General features: G+C 36.0%; 2 protein-coding genes across 5 annotated transcripts in view; one reads left to right on the top strand and one right to left on the bottom strand.

The window, feature by feature from the left end:
- Positions 1–1,741, bottom strand: part of ift70 (intraflagellar transport 70) — a 28,673-nt gene extending 26,932 nt beyond the window's left edge. For all 3 annotated transcript variants that reach the window (XM_035947246.2, XM_023268268.3, XM_055005274.1), the window contains exons 1-2: positions 1,557–1,741; positions 1,101–1,166 (exon numbers count right to left, since the gene is read on the bottom strand). In XM_035947246.2, the coding sequence (XP_035803139.2) occupies positions 1,101–1,166; positions 1,557–1,604 (114 nt within the window). In that variant the 5' untranslated portion in view covers positions 1,605–1,741. The remainder of the gene's footprint in view (positions 1–1,100; positions 1,167–1,556) is intronic.
- A 2,091-nt stretch (positions 1,742–3,832) lies between these two features.
- si:ch211-76l23.4 (uncharacterized) lies at positions 3,833–14,284 on the top strand. 2 transcript variants are annotated; one of them, XM_035947249.2, is made up of 4 exons: positions 3,833–3,989; positions 8,596–8,736; positions 10,325–10,454; positions 13,019–14,284. In XM_035947249.2, the coding sequence occupies exons 2-4, from the start codon at positions 8,610–8,612 to the stop codon at positions 13,275–13,277; spliced, it is 516 nt and encodes a 171-aa protein (XP_035803142.2). In that variant the 5' UTR covers positions 3,833–3,989; positions 8,596–8,609; the 3' UTR covers positions 13,278–14,284. The 2 variants fall into 2 exon arrangements, with proteins under 2 accessions (XP_035803142.2, XP_054860907.1); XM_055004932.1 differs by lacking the exon at positions 3,833–3,989 and adding an exon at positions 4,193–4,217.
- Positions 14,285–17,777: the final 3,493 nt, after the last annotated feature.

Consider the following 17,777-nt stretch of genomic DNA (forward strand, 5'->3'; position numbering starts at 1 on the left):
CACATTTCAGACGTCTAACAGTTGTTAACAGCTTCACCAAACTGAGATTTTTCCCTCTAAATTTCCCACAATTCAACAAAATCTCCAAAAATCCAATATCTAAACTAAATACATTTACTAAAGTATTGCGCTTAAGTACAAGTTTAAAATCTTTACCTGAGAATTTCTATTGTAATGCTGCATTTTTGAGGGAAATGTTTGAATGTTGTTGGAAAATGTTCTTCCTTTGCTATCAGGGACACAGCATGCTTTATAGAAGAACTATAATGTGTTCCCTCATCACCAAGGCTAAATGATAATTATTCATCACACTACAGGGATGGTACAAAATGTTCCTGATAAAAAGATTTTTTTCATCTGAGGCCTTGATAACATTTGAAATGCTGCTGGAAAACATTTTTCGAATGTTGCTTTCAGAGCGTTCTTCCTAAAATTTGTAAATTATCCAAATAAATCTTTGGTTTGTAAAATGCAGTGGTGGAATGTAACTAAGTACATTTATTCTGGAACTGTGCTTACGTGCAATTTTGAGGTACTTGAGGCAAGAAGGGAACGTTTAAACAATAAAAGAATATAAAATGTCAAATAAACTGGAGCAAATTCAGAAAGTTTTAAGTCATAAAAAGATGGCAGAAATATTTAATTCAAATACTTGAATAATTAATTCCACTACTGTGAGGAAGACTACTCTGCTGCCAAGGTGACTTTTACTTAAAAAAAGGAACAAAACTTGTTTCATCACTGACTAAATACCTGAAAGTAGATTTAAAAAAAAAACTCCAAAAATCTATTTCCAAATGCTGAAAGTGACACCTTTCCAAAAAAAGTCAGCAAATACTCACATTTGATAAGCTGAAAGAAGTAAATGCTGCACACTTTGCTCCAAATATGCACTAAAACTATTAATTATGATGATTAGTAGCTCATAGATTAAAATGATTTCTGCACTAGCTGATTCAAATGATAAAACACTGATTTAAGACAATGTTTAGAGCTTTATGGATTGTGTATTGGCATTACTTGCTTGCATGACTCGCAGACATCCTGAAAATATGTGCTGTTTGTATATGTTCTTCATGGACATTGACTGAGACACTCACCTTTGTGTGCTTCTGAAGCTGACCGTTCAGGATGTGAATCGCCTCCACATACTGACTGTCTTTAATCTGGAAAACAGTCCACAACTGTGTTAGTTGTATATTTTACACTACATGTTGCTAACAAGCCACGTTATTGGTAAAGTAGTTCAACTCAGGTCCAATTAGCTCAGAATTTAAACCGTATGAACTGTAGCACTTCAGGGATTAGCTAGTTAAACACCAAGTTAACGGACAAACATTGCAGAAATTATATTGAATTTCGTTGCAACTGCTGTATTAAATGAAGGCTGAATTTATCAGCAGCACGTCTCAGTTATTTTAAAGTGTAATGTACCGTGTGGTTGTTTTTAATAATGTAAATACGTTAAATTGAACGTTTTCTGAGTGGAGTTTGGTTCAGGCTATTAGCTTAACACGAAGCTAAGACGCTAACATGAAAAACGTAATTTTTCTCACCAGTTTGTAGATTGTAGCTGTGTATTCTCCGTCTTTTATCGCCGTCATGACTCCAGACGAGTAACTTCAACGAACACAAACTATTTGTGTCTTTGCGTTTATTCCCAAACTCTTAAATTTAACATTTAGCTTCTGTTTAGCGGACGGACGGACAGGGAGCATAGCAGCTGTTACTTAGCAACGGAGCAGACCGGAAAAGGAAAGTGTGACTGACGTGTGCATCAGCCAATCACCTTAAAGGAAAATCTACAACGGCCAACCTTTTGATTTTTTTAACAGCCTTTATTTATAGACAGCGACAGATGCCACCTATAACTTTTCTTTTAAATGAAATTAAACTATGTATTATTTGTAGTTTATATTTTCACAATTTTAGAGTCTAACTGAATTCTATGATGATCATTCTTATTCATTTTTTAAATTAAATTTAAATTCTTATTATTTCTACTTTATTTTGCATCTCTTTCTGGTAATTTTGAGTCTCTTATAGTCATTTTCAGCCACTTGTTTTCTTTTTCTTTGCTGTTTTTTTGCATAGATTTTTCCTTTTCCTGTACTTACTTACTTTTTACTTTGGCTTGCATTTTTCCGGGTTATTTTGAGTATTTTTGTATTTTGTTTACATGTCCCTGTCGTAATTTTGAGTCTTTTTTGGTGGCCCTTTTGAGTCTTACTGGCCCTTCCATGTGTCTTTTCAGTCATTTCTTGACTGAGTCAATTTTTTTTAATCTGCTTGCATTCATTTTGGGGGGTTTTTGTCCCTCAGTTCCATCTCTTTGTGGTATATTTTGATAATTTGTGCGTCTTTGGAGTTATTGTGTACCTGTTTGCATTGGTTTTCCATTCATTTGTGTGCATTTTAAGTCTCCTTTTACTCAGTTCCTCCTCTTTGTTGTTAGTTTTCATCTCTTTCTGGTAGTTTTAAGCCTCTTTTTTGCCTGTTTTGCATCATAGCAGTCCACTTTTATGCCTTTTGCACTCTGCATTCATGTTGCTCTTTGGTTTGCATCCCTTTCTGGTTATTCTGAGTCTTTTAATGATGATCCTGGCTCTCTTTGTGGTCCCTCTAAATCAGATTGTTTGTGCTTGCATTGGTTTTGCATCTATTTGTCTCTTTTTAGTCAGCTAATGGTTGGTTCACCTCGCTCTCTGGTCATTTTGTGTCTCTTGATAGTTATCTTGAGTATTGTTTATGATAATTTTGAATCTCTTCATTGATGGTTTGCATGTATTTGGGTTGATTTTGCATCTATTTTTATTTAGTTTCTGGTCATTTTAAGGCTTTCTGCATGCGGTTTGCATCTCTTAGTAGTCACTTTGAGTTCCTTTGAGATTTATTAGTGTGTCTTTGAACCATTTAGTTTCCATTTACACTTGTTTGCATCTATTTATGTTCGTTTTGTGTCTCTTTTTAGTCGGTTTATGGTTGGTTCACCTTTCTCTCTTTTCAGTTTATGTCTTTTTAACGGTAATTTTGCATGCTTTTGTCAATGGTTTGCATCTATTTGGGTTCATTTTGCATTTTTTCCTGGTCATTTTAAGTCTTCCTGTACTCGTTTTGCATCTCTTAGTAGTCATTTTGAGTTCTTTTGGGATTTATTACTGTGTCTTTGAGCCATTTAGTTTCCACTTATGCTTGTTTTGCATCTATTTGTGTTCATTTTGTGTGTCTGTTTACTCAGGTCCTTCTCTCTGTGGTTGCTTTGCTTCTCTCTCTGGTCATTTTGAGCTTCGCTGCAGTAATTTTGAGTCATTTTGCTGCTGTTTTGTGTCTCTTTGTGGTTGTTTGATTGACTCAGCAGTAGGAAATGGTAACTGTCGCTCTGGACCAAGGACCCGTTGAAGCTCTGGGCCTCTGGAAGGCATCACTGAGTCCCTCCGTGTTTTCTACAATTCTTTCTTTCTCTCTGTGCTTCTTTCTCACAGAGCAGATCTCAACCACAGACTGATGGTAAAACCTACCAATGAGCTCATATCTGAAGGATCCAGGACGTGACTTCATCCAGGGGTCACGGAGAAGAAGAACACACACACACACACACACACACACACACACACACACACACACACACACACACACACACACACGCACACACGCACGCACACACACACACGCACACACACACACACAAAATCGCAGACACACACAGTAGCCAAGCCAGATGAAATCAACCAAGGTGCTGGAGCTTCGCCTCAAACCCAAACCACACTGTGCTCACCACCGGGCCTCCATAATGACGGGGGTAGATGCTGTGTGTGTCTGTGTGTGTCTGTGTGTGCATCTACATGTGCATGCATGCTTGTGTGCAGCAGGGGTGTGTGTTTTCCTCCTCCGTCTTCCTGCACTTCTTGCATGTCTGTCACTGACTTCTGCAGGTTCGAGCTGGAAGCTTTGCAGTTGAGGAGCAGCTGAACAACAGGTATCAATAGCAGGTATGTGCAGAGATATCGATCAGCGATTTGAAATTTTTACAGCTGGATGAGTGGGAAAAGTGTCCTCAGTCGTCACATCACAAATATACTTTATTTCTCATCTTTAATTTTCAGGCTCGACTTGTTTTCATGATTGATTTTTCACTTTGATTAGAACAAAAACAGGCAAAACGGTTTCTGCTTTGTGAGAATGCAACTGTCTTCTTGCTGCATGAAACCAAAAGCTCTGTAAGTATAATGCATGCTTGAGATGAAACCGAATGGGACTTTTATTCATGTTGAATTTAAATAAGGCATCTGCCATTTAAATATTGAACAACTCTGGGGACTTCTGTGATTCTTCCATGTGTCTTTCTGCTCTGCAAACTTGTTTCATGGTTGTTTCAGATGTTTGTTAGGAGAAAAACTGCAGCAGAGATGGAGGCAGAAATGTTAATTTATGAGGCGTTTTGGTGCTCTGGAGCCTCAGTGAGTTTGTTTATCTGCAACAAAGGTGGAAGACTTGTTGAATTTAGAATGAAGTGGGCAGTTTGGCACCTGTAGATCTTGAAATCCTGATTGTCTGCATAGATTCTATATTTTTGTTTCATCCAATAAGAACCCAGGAAAGATTGTGCTTCTGGCTCTATAGCTAAGGTTTGGTTACAGTTATGCAACTAAAAAGCTTAGGTTTGGAGAAAGTCTGGGGTTACAGTGGCTGCTTGAATGCAAATTGAAAACACTGACAGTGAAAAAAATTGTGAAAATATGGCAACAAGAGTTATATGTGGAAATATATATTTTTTAAATGACTTTTTAGAACGCTGCTGAGTGCAAAAATGTGAAAACAGTGAAAATAAAAGCAAATATCTATAAAATAATGATATTTCTCGCTGATATAAATGTGGTAAAACAGAATGTAATTCTATGGTCACGCATTGCAAAAGAGCAAACCACTATTTGTAAAAACGCAGATATTTGAAGTGGACGTTATTTACAGTTTTGGCCTGCTTTTTCATATTTAACATGTAAATTAATATTTTTCCCCATGTTTTTACTAGTCATTATTTGTAATTTAACAAAATAGGACAAAAATCTTTAAAAGAACAGATAAAAAAAAATGTAATTACCATTTTATAAACTTGATATATACCACTTTAAATAATGGCAAATATCAGTAAAATAATGATATTTTTGCTGCTTTAATTAAAGAAAAAAAGTGTGATTTTATTATCAGTTACTGTAAAAGAACAAGTTATTATTTATAAAAATAAATAAATAAATAAAATGAAGACTTAGATTTCATTAATCCCAGAGGGAAATTCTGCTGTTACAGCAGCTGGATTTTCAACAACAAAGGGGTAAACAACAAAACAACACAGAATATTAGAGTCAGGTCTAAAGTAAAGGTAAAATAAAATAAAATAAAATAAAATAAAATAAAATAAAACATAGAAAGAAAAAACTAACAAAATATACAAGAATATACAAGAATGATACACTGTACAATAACAAATTAACTGTATTGTGTAACTGTAAAATGACTGTACAATAAAATGTATTTTCTATTGTCAGTCTTTGATATACATATTTTTTCTTTCAAATATCTGTAAAATGATTAGCTTTTTGCTGCTTAGTTAATAAAAAAGTGTAATTTTGCATTAAAACTTTGTAAAATAGCAAATTATTTAAAGACACTGTTGCTACATCCCATGACAGAGAGCTTTTTATTATAAGGTGTAGTCAGACCATTCTCCAACAGTCGAACAGAAATTAGGAGATACTAAATATTAAATGACTCAAATCAGGGGCAAAAAAAATTTACTTAACTCTCGTGTTGTCCTGCGGGTCAAATTGACCTGTTTTAAAGTTTGAAAATGTGAAAAAAAAAAAATTTCATGCCTACATTTTCAACATTTTTGGGAATTTTTTTGAACACTTTTTGGTGGGAAAAAAGAAATGTCAAAAAAATGATTCTTTAAGAACATTCTCAAAAAAAAATCTACCAAAATCCAGCAAATTTTGCTGGATTTTGACTGATTTTTTTTGGGAATGTTCTTAAAGAAAATATAGGAAGTTTTACTGATATAGATGTCATCACTTTGGCTATTTTTAGGATTTTTTTTTAAATTTTTACTTTTTACTTTTAGTTTTTTGCTGAATTTTTAAAATCTTTTTTCAAACAAGGAAACAATATTTTTTGGTGTCGCTAAATGAAGACAACAGGAGGATTAAAACAATCCCTCCATATCTTTTATGTAGGGACACCATTGCTGCAAGCTGGGCTCATCGTCACATCATTCTCCAACACCGAAACAGAACAGTGGAAATAATTCTGGATATGCTCTAAGACTCCAGAGCAGCTAGAGTGTCTCATTATTGTGCAGTAAAGCTGTTGTGCATGTTGTTGTCTCATTCTTGCGGTCTATTTGGTTTATTAGAACGTCTTCCAGCAAAAACAAACACTAAACAGTGAGCGATCCACATGGAAACAAACCCCTAACGCGGTTAGCGAAAAATGAATTCCAGGTGTCTAATTTCTGTGTTTTCTTTTAGTCGCACAGAAAACAAAAATGATTCATGTAAAACATATGTTTTTGAGGAAGCTGCAGGGAGCTGATTGCACTAATATGTGACTCCTCCTGTCCAAAAATCTCCATATCTGAGGAGGAAACACAGCATTAATGGGAACCATAGCAGGTTTGTCCTTGTTGCTGCCAGTTTTCTGACCTAACTCCTGTAAGCGGTGGATCCCAGACTGTGTAGTCTGCTGCAGCTCTGTGTATTATTGTAGAAGCCGCTGAGGTATTTTGTCCTCGGCATGCCTCTGCAGCTCTCCTCACACTTTTTCCAGGCTTCTCTGTCAGTTCAGTTTTGTGCGTCGGCTCTCTGACTGCTGCTCGGACTCTTTCCTTAATGCGAGTCGACTGCAGGAGCTGACAGTTTGTAGCCTCCAGGCCTTTTTCTGCTGTTCAACCCTCTGACACGCCTGGAAGACTCAGAAGTTTGTATGCCGAGAACTTAGATTTTCTTTCTCTCTGCTTTATTAGGATTGATGGCAAAGCAGTGCAAGCTTTTACACATTTCAGTGAAGTCCCTGCAGCACTAACATGAAGACAGGGGCCTGAATATGTGATTTAATTACTGTAATGTCATGCAAATAACCGTTAGTATCGACGTGTCCTGATTCTGGGTCGTCTGATTGTGATGAAGATGCAAAATGTGCAGAAACATCAGAGGTTTTGCTGCTGATATAATTGAATTGTTACAGCAAGACTCAGTCTTCATTCAGCCGTCACCAGCCGTTATTTCTGAAATCAATCAATTAGCCGCTAAAGCAATCAATTTTAACACAGCGCAGTTTATGGAAGATGTAACTCAAAGTGAGTGATGACAAATAAAGTCGACATAAAAAAGTGTCTGCTTTTTATGAGGCCGAGGGATAAATAAAGAGGAAGTAAACAAGACAAACTTCAGACATCTGCTCTAAAAGAAACACAAGACCAGAATAATTCAATGCAACATTAAAATAAACAGGGAATAAATACATTTAAAACAGTAGAAACCAGTAAAACTGGTGAAAATAATGAAAAATATATGTAAAATACATTTAAATACAGTAAAATTGTTTTTGTTTTTGTGTAATTAAGCTGATTTTTGATGTGGAAATTATTCAGTTTTGGTCTGTTTATTTTTTTAAATAATAATTAAAATGTAAATTAATAATTTTTTAAAAAGTTTACTAGTTATTATCTGTAATTTAATGGTGGAAATTTGGGAAATTACAGTTAAAAATATGTGCCATTTTTCGATCCTTAACATAGACAGTGTTTCCTTCAAATAACTGGAATTATCTGCAAAATAAGGATTTTTTCCAATCCTAATATTGAAATATATATAAAAATATACATAAAAATATTTTAAAGAATTACAAATATCTGCAAAATATATATGCTAATTTAACGATAGCAACAAAAAAAGTGTAATTTTACACTCAAACATTGCAAAAGAACAAATAATTCTTTGTAAAAATGTTGTTGTCGTCTTTTGTTTTTCTTGACAGTTAAAATTTCAGTCAATATTTATGATTATGGGTCATATGTGGGTTGATGTACAAAACTACACTGAGAATACAGCATTTATGCTCTTTAAACAGTAATTTATTACTTATTTATTAATACTAATTTAGTTTAGATACTGGATTTCTGATGTTAATGAGCTATAAATCATAATTAAACAAAGAAGGCTTTAAATATTTAACTTGAATGAGCCCAGAATATAAGAAATTTTCACTTTGTTAAACAATTAATGGAAAATAATAAACTTTTCAGAGGCACTAGTGTGTAAACTTTCCACAGCAGGATCTAAACTGTGCACTAAAGATTCCCTTCAATAAATGGCGCTGCACACCTGAACAAGAGTAGATTAAAAACCAGCCTGTAGTCATTCGGTTTTCTTTAAGGAAGGTCGTCTTTTTTAGTATTTCAGACTTGTTTTTGTTCTTGTTAGAGGCACCAGTTGACTTTCACACGTCTGTGGATGTTGCAGAAACATGTTCAGCCTCACTGACCGTGGTTTTAGCTAAATCTGGGATTAAATCAATAAACAAACCTTCCTCCTCCACCAGGTGCTGGTCTGAACATGGCCTCCTCCAATCTGAGCGTGCTGCTGATGCTGCTGGCCGTTGCTGCGGTAACGGTGTTGGCCCAGAGGCGGCGCCCGGCAACCACCTCGACGACGACGGACGAGTGGAACTACAGGGATGGCTGTGAGCAGATTAATGTGTTTACGTCGGGTCAGAGGTCAAAGGCAGGGCAGAGGTGAAAGACAAAGAAAACCTGTCTGTCAACATGTCAATGCATCTGTTTATATTTTATCACGTCCAGTGGGATCAAAATTCTGCCTCGTGAGGAAAAAAGTGCAACTTAGAGGCAAAATCTCTCTTAACGGAGGCAACAGTTATCAGTTTAGTCCTTTATTTGTGGCTAATTCTGGCGTTGGACCCACTAAAACATCTCATATTATCAAATTCAACAAAGCATTTCAAGTTTTCTGCTAAATATATAGCAGTTAGCTTAGCTTAGAATAGCTTAGCTTAGCTTGATGTAACAGGGGAACCAGGTCACCTGGCTTTATCCAAAACACAAAACACACTAGCAACAAAGTTAATTTTTCTGATTTAAGACAATAAATCTTCCTTGTTTCATTTGGACAGAAACAAAATACGCATTGTTGTCAGATTTTGATGGTTTTTCATCAAACTTAAGCTGCATTTATTTGACTTGTTTTGGGCCATTAAAGGGTTTAAACCTAAAGATGATTATCCAGTTATGACCCAGAAAAGGAAGTTCCAGTTTATTAAATCTAGACTTTGAACTTTTAACCAACTCTGTGATCAAGACAAGATAAATTAAGCTAAGCTAAGTTAAGCTGAGCTAAATTAATTTAATTTAAGTTAAGTGAAGCTAAGTTAAGTCCAGCTAAATTAAGTTACATTCAGTTAAGCTAAGCTAAACTAAATTAAGTTAAGCTAAGCTGAGTTATGCTAAGTTAAGTTAAGCTAAGTTAAGCTAAGCTAAACTAAACTAAATTAAGTTAAGCTAAGCTGAGTTATGCTAAGTTAAGTTAAGCTAAAGTAAGTTAAGCTAAGTTAAGCTAAAGTAAGTTAAGCTAAGCTAAGTTAAGCTAAGCTAAATTCAGTTAATTTAAGTTAAGATAAATTAAGTTAAATTCAGTTAAGCTAAGCTAAGTTAAGCTAAGTTAAATTCAGTTAATTTACGCTAAGCTAAGTTAAGCTAAATTAGGTTAAGTTCAGTTAAGCTAAGCTTAATTAAGGTCAATTAAGCTAAGCTAAGACTAGATAAGATCAGATTTTATTAATCAAGGGTTAAATTCTTATTCCAGATATTGCTCAGAAAACATGATACAATAAATGTGGTGAGTCATCCGTATATTATTTTACTAAATTTAAAAAAAAAGCGATCTAAAGTAAGACAATCAGAAAAACAAGGAGTAATACTGGGGATAATCCTGAAGCATTAGATTGATATTGCATGAAATATTGACATGAAATTTAAATTTTGGACATTAAATATTAAAAACTGCACCTGATAATGAAAAGAAAAGATAGTTTGTGTTGAACATAATGTCCCTCAGGAACCTCATGGAGAATCTTTCTTTGCTGTTTGTTCTTTTTTTTCTCATAATGTGCAGCAGAACACATCTGGGAGTAAATTCAGTTATCTTAACAGTCAGTATTGAGATTATCGGCAAATAAATTTACACAAAATGTCAAAATATTCCTTTAAACAGCAGCTTTGCACCTTTTAAGCTGAGCTTTCTGACCTGGTTTGCAGCTGAGAGGGTGAACATGCGAGGCGTCTCCAACCTGACTCAGGTTCTGGACAACTGGAGGTTCGACATCCTGAACCAGATGCGAGGTCTCCTGCAGAACGACCACCAGTCGCTGCTGCCCGACTACGCCAGGTACGGAGGCTCGGAGGGGGCAAAAAGGGTGAAAAGGGGCAAAGGTTGAAGTAAGCAGGCAACAGTTTGACAACAGCTTTGCATATAAGGTCACAACCCCCACTGTAAATATAAATAACATTTTTTTAAAATAAAATAAATCAAAACTGTGAAAATCTGGCAGCCAAGTTGCCACAATAACAACAACAGTGTTCTAAAACTATAAAAGTTGCGAAAATGACTGAAAAATCAGTAAAATAATATTTTTACTGTCATGTTCTGACAAACACTTGTATAAACATTGATTTTTGATGTGCACATTTACAGTTTTGTCTCTTTTTAACAGTAAATTATTATGTTTGTCTGTGATTTTAATAGCTATTTTAAAATATGTGAAGTTCCATTCTTTAATATATTTTTAAAAAAGAGTAGACATCATTATTTATTATTTACCATTTTTCAATCCATTTTTCTACAGTGTAAAAAAAAAAAATTAAAAATCCAGTAAAAAGAAAAGAAATAAAGAAAAGAAATAAAAACAGTGGAAACTATAATGTTCAAAACTGTAATATGCTGTAATATGTATTTTTTCAGCTTTTTTTGCTCATTTTATTTTCCATATTTGGGTTTTTTTATATATATATATATATATATATATATATATATATACTTTTTTGTTGTTTTATATATTTGTTCATTTCTTGCTCATTTTTTGATTATTTGGGTCTTACAGACCTAAAAACAGTAATCCTATTCAATTTTACAATCCCTTTTACTGAACGTAAAAGAACAAATTACCTGTTAATTTGAGATTAACGCTTTTTTGCTGCAATTTTGCAATTTCACTAAATATCTAGAGCTGACCAAAACGGAAAATTTGTAAAATGACATTTTAAAAAGTTATGTTCTATTTTTCTATCTTTGACATGCTTATTTGTTTCCTTCAAATCAGCAAATATATGTAATATTTGTAGATTTAAATGCTATAAAACAGTTACAATTTGTAAAGTAAGTAGAGATTTTTATAGTGGACAATACTTACAGTTTTGGACCATTATTTTACAGTTAAAATGGTTTTTTTTGTTTTTTTAATCGTGATTTTACCAGATATCATCTGAAATTTAGCAAAATTGAAACATTCTGTAAAATCAAAGTAAATTATTTAAAAGATTACAGTTAAAAACTTTTTTTTAACAAGTGTAGCAGCAGCAACCAAAACTTCAACCCAAACGTCTGCAGAAAGAACAAAGTGTGGTTCTGTGGATTGCTGCAGAAGGTAAATACAGCAGCAGGAATGTGGCTGCAGCAAAACTCTGTTGGTTCTTTGTGGACGTGAAACTGCAGCTGAATCTGCAATTTAGACGTCAAAATAGAAACGTGCTGTTATGCAGCGTTAAAGAAACGACTTTCCCCACAACTCTGTCTGCAGCTGCCGGCTGGACCACAACTCTTTGGTCAAATAAACACGACGAGGAGAACTTTACTCCTTCATTTACTCCAAGTGTTTTGTCTGGAGGCATTTTGATCCAGTAGGTTTGATTTTTCTCTCATGGTCATTTTTGAGTAATTCCATTTTTTTTTTACCGTTCTGGGCAACTTCTTGCCCTTTTAAACATTTTTTTAAAGCAATTTTTGATTATGATGATGAATTTTTCCATGTTTCCAGCATCTACAAACTTTTCTCTCTCCAATCATCAGCTATTAGAAATACGTTTCACCATGCTGAAGGTATCTTCAACAACTTGCTCTTCTGTTTGCTGTTTTCGAGCCACGCTTTATTTTATTGATCCAGTAGCTTTGATTTTCTCTCTCAGTGTAAAGTTGTCCATAATAATTCAGAATTTGTCCACAATAACTTGAAACATACTTAAGGTTACATAAAAGTGTCCAGTTTGACTCAGGAAGAGTTCAAATATCTTAAAAACAGACCAAAGTTACTAGGTGTTATCGGTTCTAAAAAAATGTTGATGTTTTGTTGTCATCTGAACAGGAAAGTTGAAAATCCAACAATTTACAGGGGGGTCCTTGACTTACATCGGAGTTCCATTCCTACGGTGTGACATTAGTCTATTTTCACCATAAGTCAGAACTCTGGTGAAAATGTAAAGAAAGCCTTTAGGTGCATCACAATATCGATCAGTTTACATATTTGTACAACTACAGTAACGAAAACAGTCATTAGCTCACACCGAAACACAACTTGGTAGGAAAATACCAGAGAAAATGTAAACTGTAAGTCTGACTTACACTTGGGAGCCATAATGGAGTTAGCGAATGTAGCATAATCTAATGTGGCGGCAACAGTAAACAAAGCCATCTTATAGCGCCGTATGACGACATGTTCATCCACTCCACTCTCCAACTAGTTCCATTGAACCGGTTCCGACGTAACGATGAAATGCAGGTATGCTGAACCGCCCATAATCAGTTCCGAGGACCTCCTGTAATCTGTTTTTATGGTTTATGGCTTTGATTTATTGTGGATTTTTTAAACCACAACAAGCCTTTTAAACTGGGTTTTGTAGTCCGGAAGGTTTATTACTCCAGATTTTTGTATTAAAACTTGTGTAAATTGTCGTCTCCAGGATCCAGCCGCTGTCCGAGGCTCTGGACGACCTCTATAAGGAGTTCAACGCCCTCAAGTCTCACCTGGGCGACCTCACCGAGAAGTTCGCCGCCATAGAAACCTTCATCGATGAGGTGAAGGCGGGTCGAGCCGCCAACGGCGGCCCGGCTGCTGCTGGTCCTGGTCCAGCTCCGGCTCCGGTGCCCCGACAGACCAGCAGGAGGGTGATGAAGAAGAAGGCCACCTCCTCTTCCTCCTCCACCTCCACCTCCAACTAACTTCTTCTTCTGCACTATAAATTTCTTTATTCTGCAAATTTCCCGACACAAGCAAGTTATCACCTGGTAGCTTTTAAGTCCTAGGCACCTAAAAATTAACATTTTTGACACAAAACGGTGGAAAATTCAACATTTCTAGCTTCACTCTGCTGCCAAATCTTCCTTTTAACTTCATTATTATAATTATTATTATTATTATTATTATTATTATTATTATTATTATTATTATTATTATTATCATCTTCAGGTTCTATGATGTGAGCTCCTTTGCGTTAAATTTAGCCTTAACACAGAAATTAATGCAATTTAATGAGAAAAAAATATTTAAATACTGAATTAGATTTAAAATTTGCATTTGTTTACAGTCATTACTTGTTGCAGGTTTCATTCTGTGACACAAATTTATCAACAATTTACTGTTAATTTACAAAATTTCCCCGTTTTGTTAAATTACTACCAATAACTAGTAAAATACCTGAAAATAAAATTACATTTTACTGATGGTGACTCAATTTTTTACAACATTTAACAATGAAATTACATAATTTAAAAAAATGTATTGAAATCATTAACAAATATCATTATTTTACAGATACTGCATATAAAAGTTTAAGAAATAATAATGTTGTGACTGTTAATTTACAGATTTTCCCATATTTGTTAAACTACAGGTAATAACTACTAAAGTTTAGAAGAAATGTAAATTTACACACATAAATGATGATGAAAAATCTGTTTTTAAAATAGGAATTTGTTCTTCTACAGTGTTTGGCCTATTTAAATCCTTTAAAAATATAATTATTTTACAGGTATTTGCTAGAAACAAACCAAAAAAAAGTAAAATAATGATTATAAAATGGTAAATTTTTAAAACAGGCCAAATCAGTATTTTTACTAATAATAACTCTTTCACCAAACATGCCTGTAAAATTGATTGAAGGTGTTTTGGTTTCAGTGTTTGTTTTCTGCATGTCGCTGCTTCACATGAAATAAACTCTTTTATCGCATCAACGCTTCGGTTGTTCTTTTATCAGAACCGAATTCAAATGAGAAGAACCGAAATGTTTCAGCAGACAAATGGAAGAAAACTCCAACTGAAGATCCTTTAAAGAAGCAGCAGAAACTCGTGTCCGTTTGAAGATTTGCAGAATGAAAAATAATCCGTCTGTGGCATCTTTTCAAAATGCTGCTCAACTAAAAGGTCCGACTGCTGGAAACGGGTCGCTGAGCCATGACCCAGTTTGTTACATCAGTGATCCAGACACCAGTAATCTGTCAGCGCTCCACATGTTAGCTGTACCGTAGGAACCAGGAGAACCAGCAGAACCAGGAGAATCAGGAGAACCAGCAGAACCAGGAGAACCAAAAGAACCAGCAGAACCAGGAGAAACAGCAGAACCAGGAGAACCAAAAGAACCAGCAGAACCAGGAGAAACAGCAGAACCAGGAGAACCAGCAGAACCAGGAGAACCAGGAGAACCAGTGGAACCAGGAGAACCAGCAGAACCAGGAGAACCAGCAGAACCAGGAGAATCAGGAGAACCAGCAGAACCAGGAGAACCAGGAGAACCAAAAGAACCAGCAGAACCAGGAGAACCAGCAGAACCAGGAGAACCAAAAGAACCAGCAGAACCAGGAGAATCAGGAGAACCAGCAGAACCAGGAGAATCAGGAGAACCAGCAGAACCAGGAGAATCAGGAGAACCAGCAGAACCAGGAGAACCAGGAGAACCAGTGGAACCAGGAGAACCAGCAGAACCAGGAGAACCAGCAGAACCAGGAGAATCAGGAGAACCAGCAGAACCAGGAGAACCAGGAGAACCAGGAGAACCAAAAGAACCAGCAGAACCAGGAGAACCAGCAGAACCAGGAGAACCAAAAGAACCAGCACAACCAGGAGAAACAGCAGAACCAGGAGAACCAAAAGAACCAGCAGAACCAGGAGAATCAGGAGAACCAGCAGAACCAGGAGAATCAGGAGAACCAGCAGAACCAGGAGAACCAAAAGAACCAGCAGAACCAGGAGAATCAGGAGAACCAGCAGAACCAGGAGAACCAAAAGAACCAGCACAACCAGGAGAACCAGCAGAACCAGCAGAACCAGGAGAACCAGGAGAACCAGCAGAACCAGGAGAACCAAAAGAACCAGCAGAACCAGGAGAAACAGCAGAACCAGGAGAACCAGCAGAAACAGCAGAACCAGGAGAACCAGGAGAACCAGCAGAACCAGGAGAACCAGCGTAACCAGGAGAACCAGCAGAACCAGGAGAACCAGGAGAACCAGCGGAACCAGGAGAACCAAAAGAACCAGGAGAACCAGCAGAACCAGGAGAACCAGCAGAACCAGGAGAACCAGCAGAACCAGGAGAACCGGCAGGACCAGCAGAACCATGAGAACCAGCGGAACCAGGAGAACCAAAAGAACCAGAAGAACCAGCAGAAGCAGGAGAACTGGTATAACCAGCAGAACCAGGAGAACCAGCAGAAACATCAGAAACCGGAGAACCAAAAGACCCAACAGAACCAGGAGAACTGGCATAACTAGCAGAACCAGGAGAGCCAGCAGAACCAAAAGAACGAGAAGAACTAACAGAATCAAGAGAACTGGTGTAACCGGCAGAACCAGGAGAATCAGAAGAACCAGCAAGACCAGGAGAACCAGCTAAACCAGCAGAACCAGCAGAACCAGGAGAACTAAAAGAACCAGCCGAACCAGGAGAAACACCAGAAACAGGAGGATCAAAGGACTTAGCAGAATCAGGAGAACCAGGGGAACCAGCAGAATCAATAGAACCCGAAAAAAACGTCATACAGAAACACTCACAGTAAAGAGACTAATCTTCGACTGTACACACCCATAGATTTGTCCAACATTACCTAATAGTTCTAATAACGTTTCCGAGAAAACTTCTTAATCGGATGCTAAAGAATGTTTAAAGAACATCATTAAGAACATTAATCTAGAACATTCTCACAGCGTTACATAAAAACAAGGGAAGGAGGTTCTCACTGCAACATTCAGAAAATGTTTTAAAAACATTTTTTAAAAGTCTGCAGAGAACTCTATCCTTTTTTAAAAAAACAAGGTTTATAAGTTGTTTAAAACATCACTAGAACTTTACAGAACTTTCTTGGAACGTGTTGTTTCCACATCACAGGCAAATATCACCTACAAATACTAATAATGTTTGAAAGAAACCATTCCATTCTGATGTTCAAGGAACATTTAAAAGATATTTTTTCTGTTCAAATAATGCTGTTATTTAAACTATATTTTTAGTTTGTTCCCAAAAACATTCTGGGAAAGTTCTGCAACATTCTACAAATGCTTTCAAAAGGGGGTTTTCTTTTAGTTCCCAGAATGTTCTGTTTTGTGTCATGTTTACATTTTTTGGGTATTTTTTTTACATTTAGGTGTGTCTCTTTTATTTGCACATTTTTGTGTCTTTTTTGCATCTTTTTGTGTCTTCTTTGCATCTTTTTGTGTCATTTTTTGCATCTGTTTGTCCTTGTTGCATCTTTGTGTCTTTTTTTTGCATCTTTTTGTGTCATTTGTTGCATCTTTATGTGTATTTTGTGTCTGCGTGTCATTTTCCCTTCTTTTTCGTCTGCACTAATCCGGTTTGATCAAAGTGTTTCAGGTCAGTTTTACTTTCTGTTTTAAATGTTCTGATTTCTGGTATTCTATTCATCATATTTGTGATTTTTGTGACTCTGCTGCAACGTCTCCAAACCCGAAGCGATGAATCCAACATGAGTGCAGCTGTTGGGGAGAAAAACTCTGACCAAAGACTCACTTTCACGCTGTAATTCGACTGCTTCGCCTCTTGATGGGTTCTGAGGCTGCAGCTCGTCGACTGTCCGACTCATATTTGGATCAAAAACTGATTTCATGCTTTGAGCTGTCAGAAGAAGCGATCGGCTTGTTGGAACTTTGTTCAGCTCGTCTGGTTGTTTCGTCTTCTGTGTTTCTGTTAATCCACTCTGACCCCTGACCGTTAAATTGAAAGGCAGCCATATGTCATCTGACGAGCCAATCGGATGTAAGTATTGATTGACTGCCAGACAATAAGTCATGCAGAGGTCAACGATGGCAGCAGCTCCTTCTAAACACAGAACCACAGTTTCTATTTGCATCTTATCTCTGTGTCATTTCTGCATTATTTTTTACACCTTTTTGTTTTATTTCTATGTCTTTTTGTGTCATTTTTGAATCTTTAAGCATCTTATGGCATCATTTTTGTATCTTTTTGTGATTTTTCTTTGCATTTTTATGAAACATTTTTGCATCTTTTTGTGTCATTTTTAAATGTTTTTGTGTCATTTTTGTATCTTTTAATGTCATTTTTTTCATGTTTTTGTGTCATTTTTGCACATTTTTTTGCACATTTTTGCATTGTTTGAGACATTTTTACATCTTTTTGGGTCATTTTTGTATCTTTTAATGTATTTTTTCTTATTTTGTGTCATTTTTGCATCTTTTTGTGTCATTTTTGCATT

Source organism: Amphiprion ocellaris, chromosome 19 (assembly GCF_022539595.1).
Source record: "Amphiprion ocellaris isolate individual 3 ecotype Okinawa chromosome 19, ASM2253959v1, whole genome shotgun sequence".
In the NCBI taxonomy this organism is placed as follows: Eukaryota; Metazoa; Chordata; class Actinopteri; family Pomacentridae; genus Amphiprion; species Amphiprion ocellaris.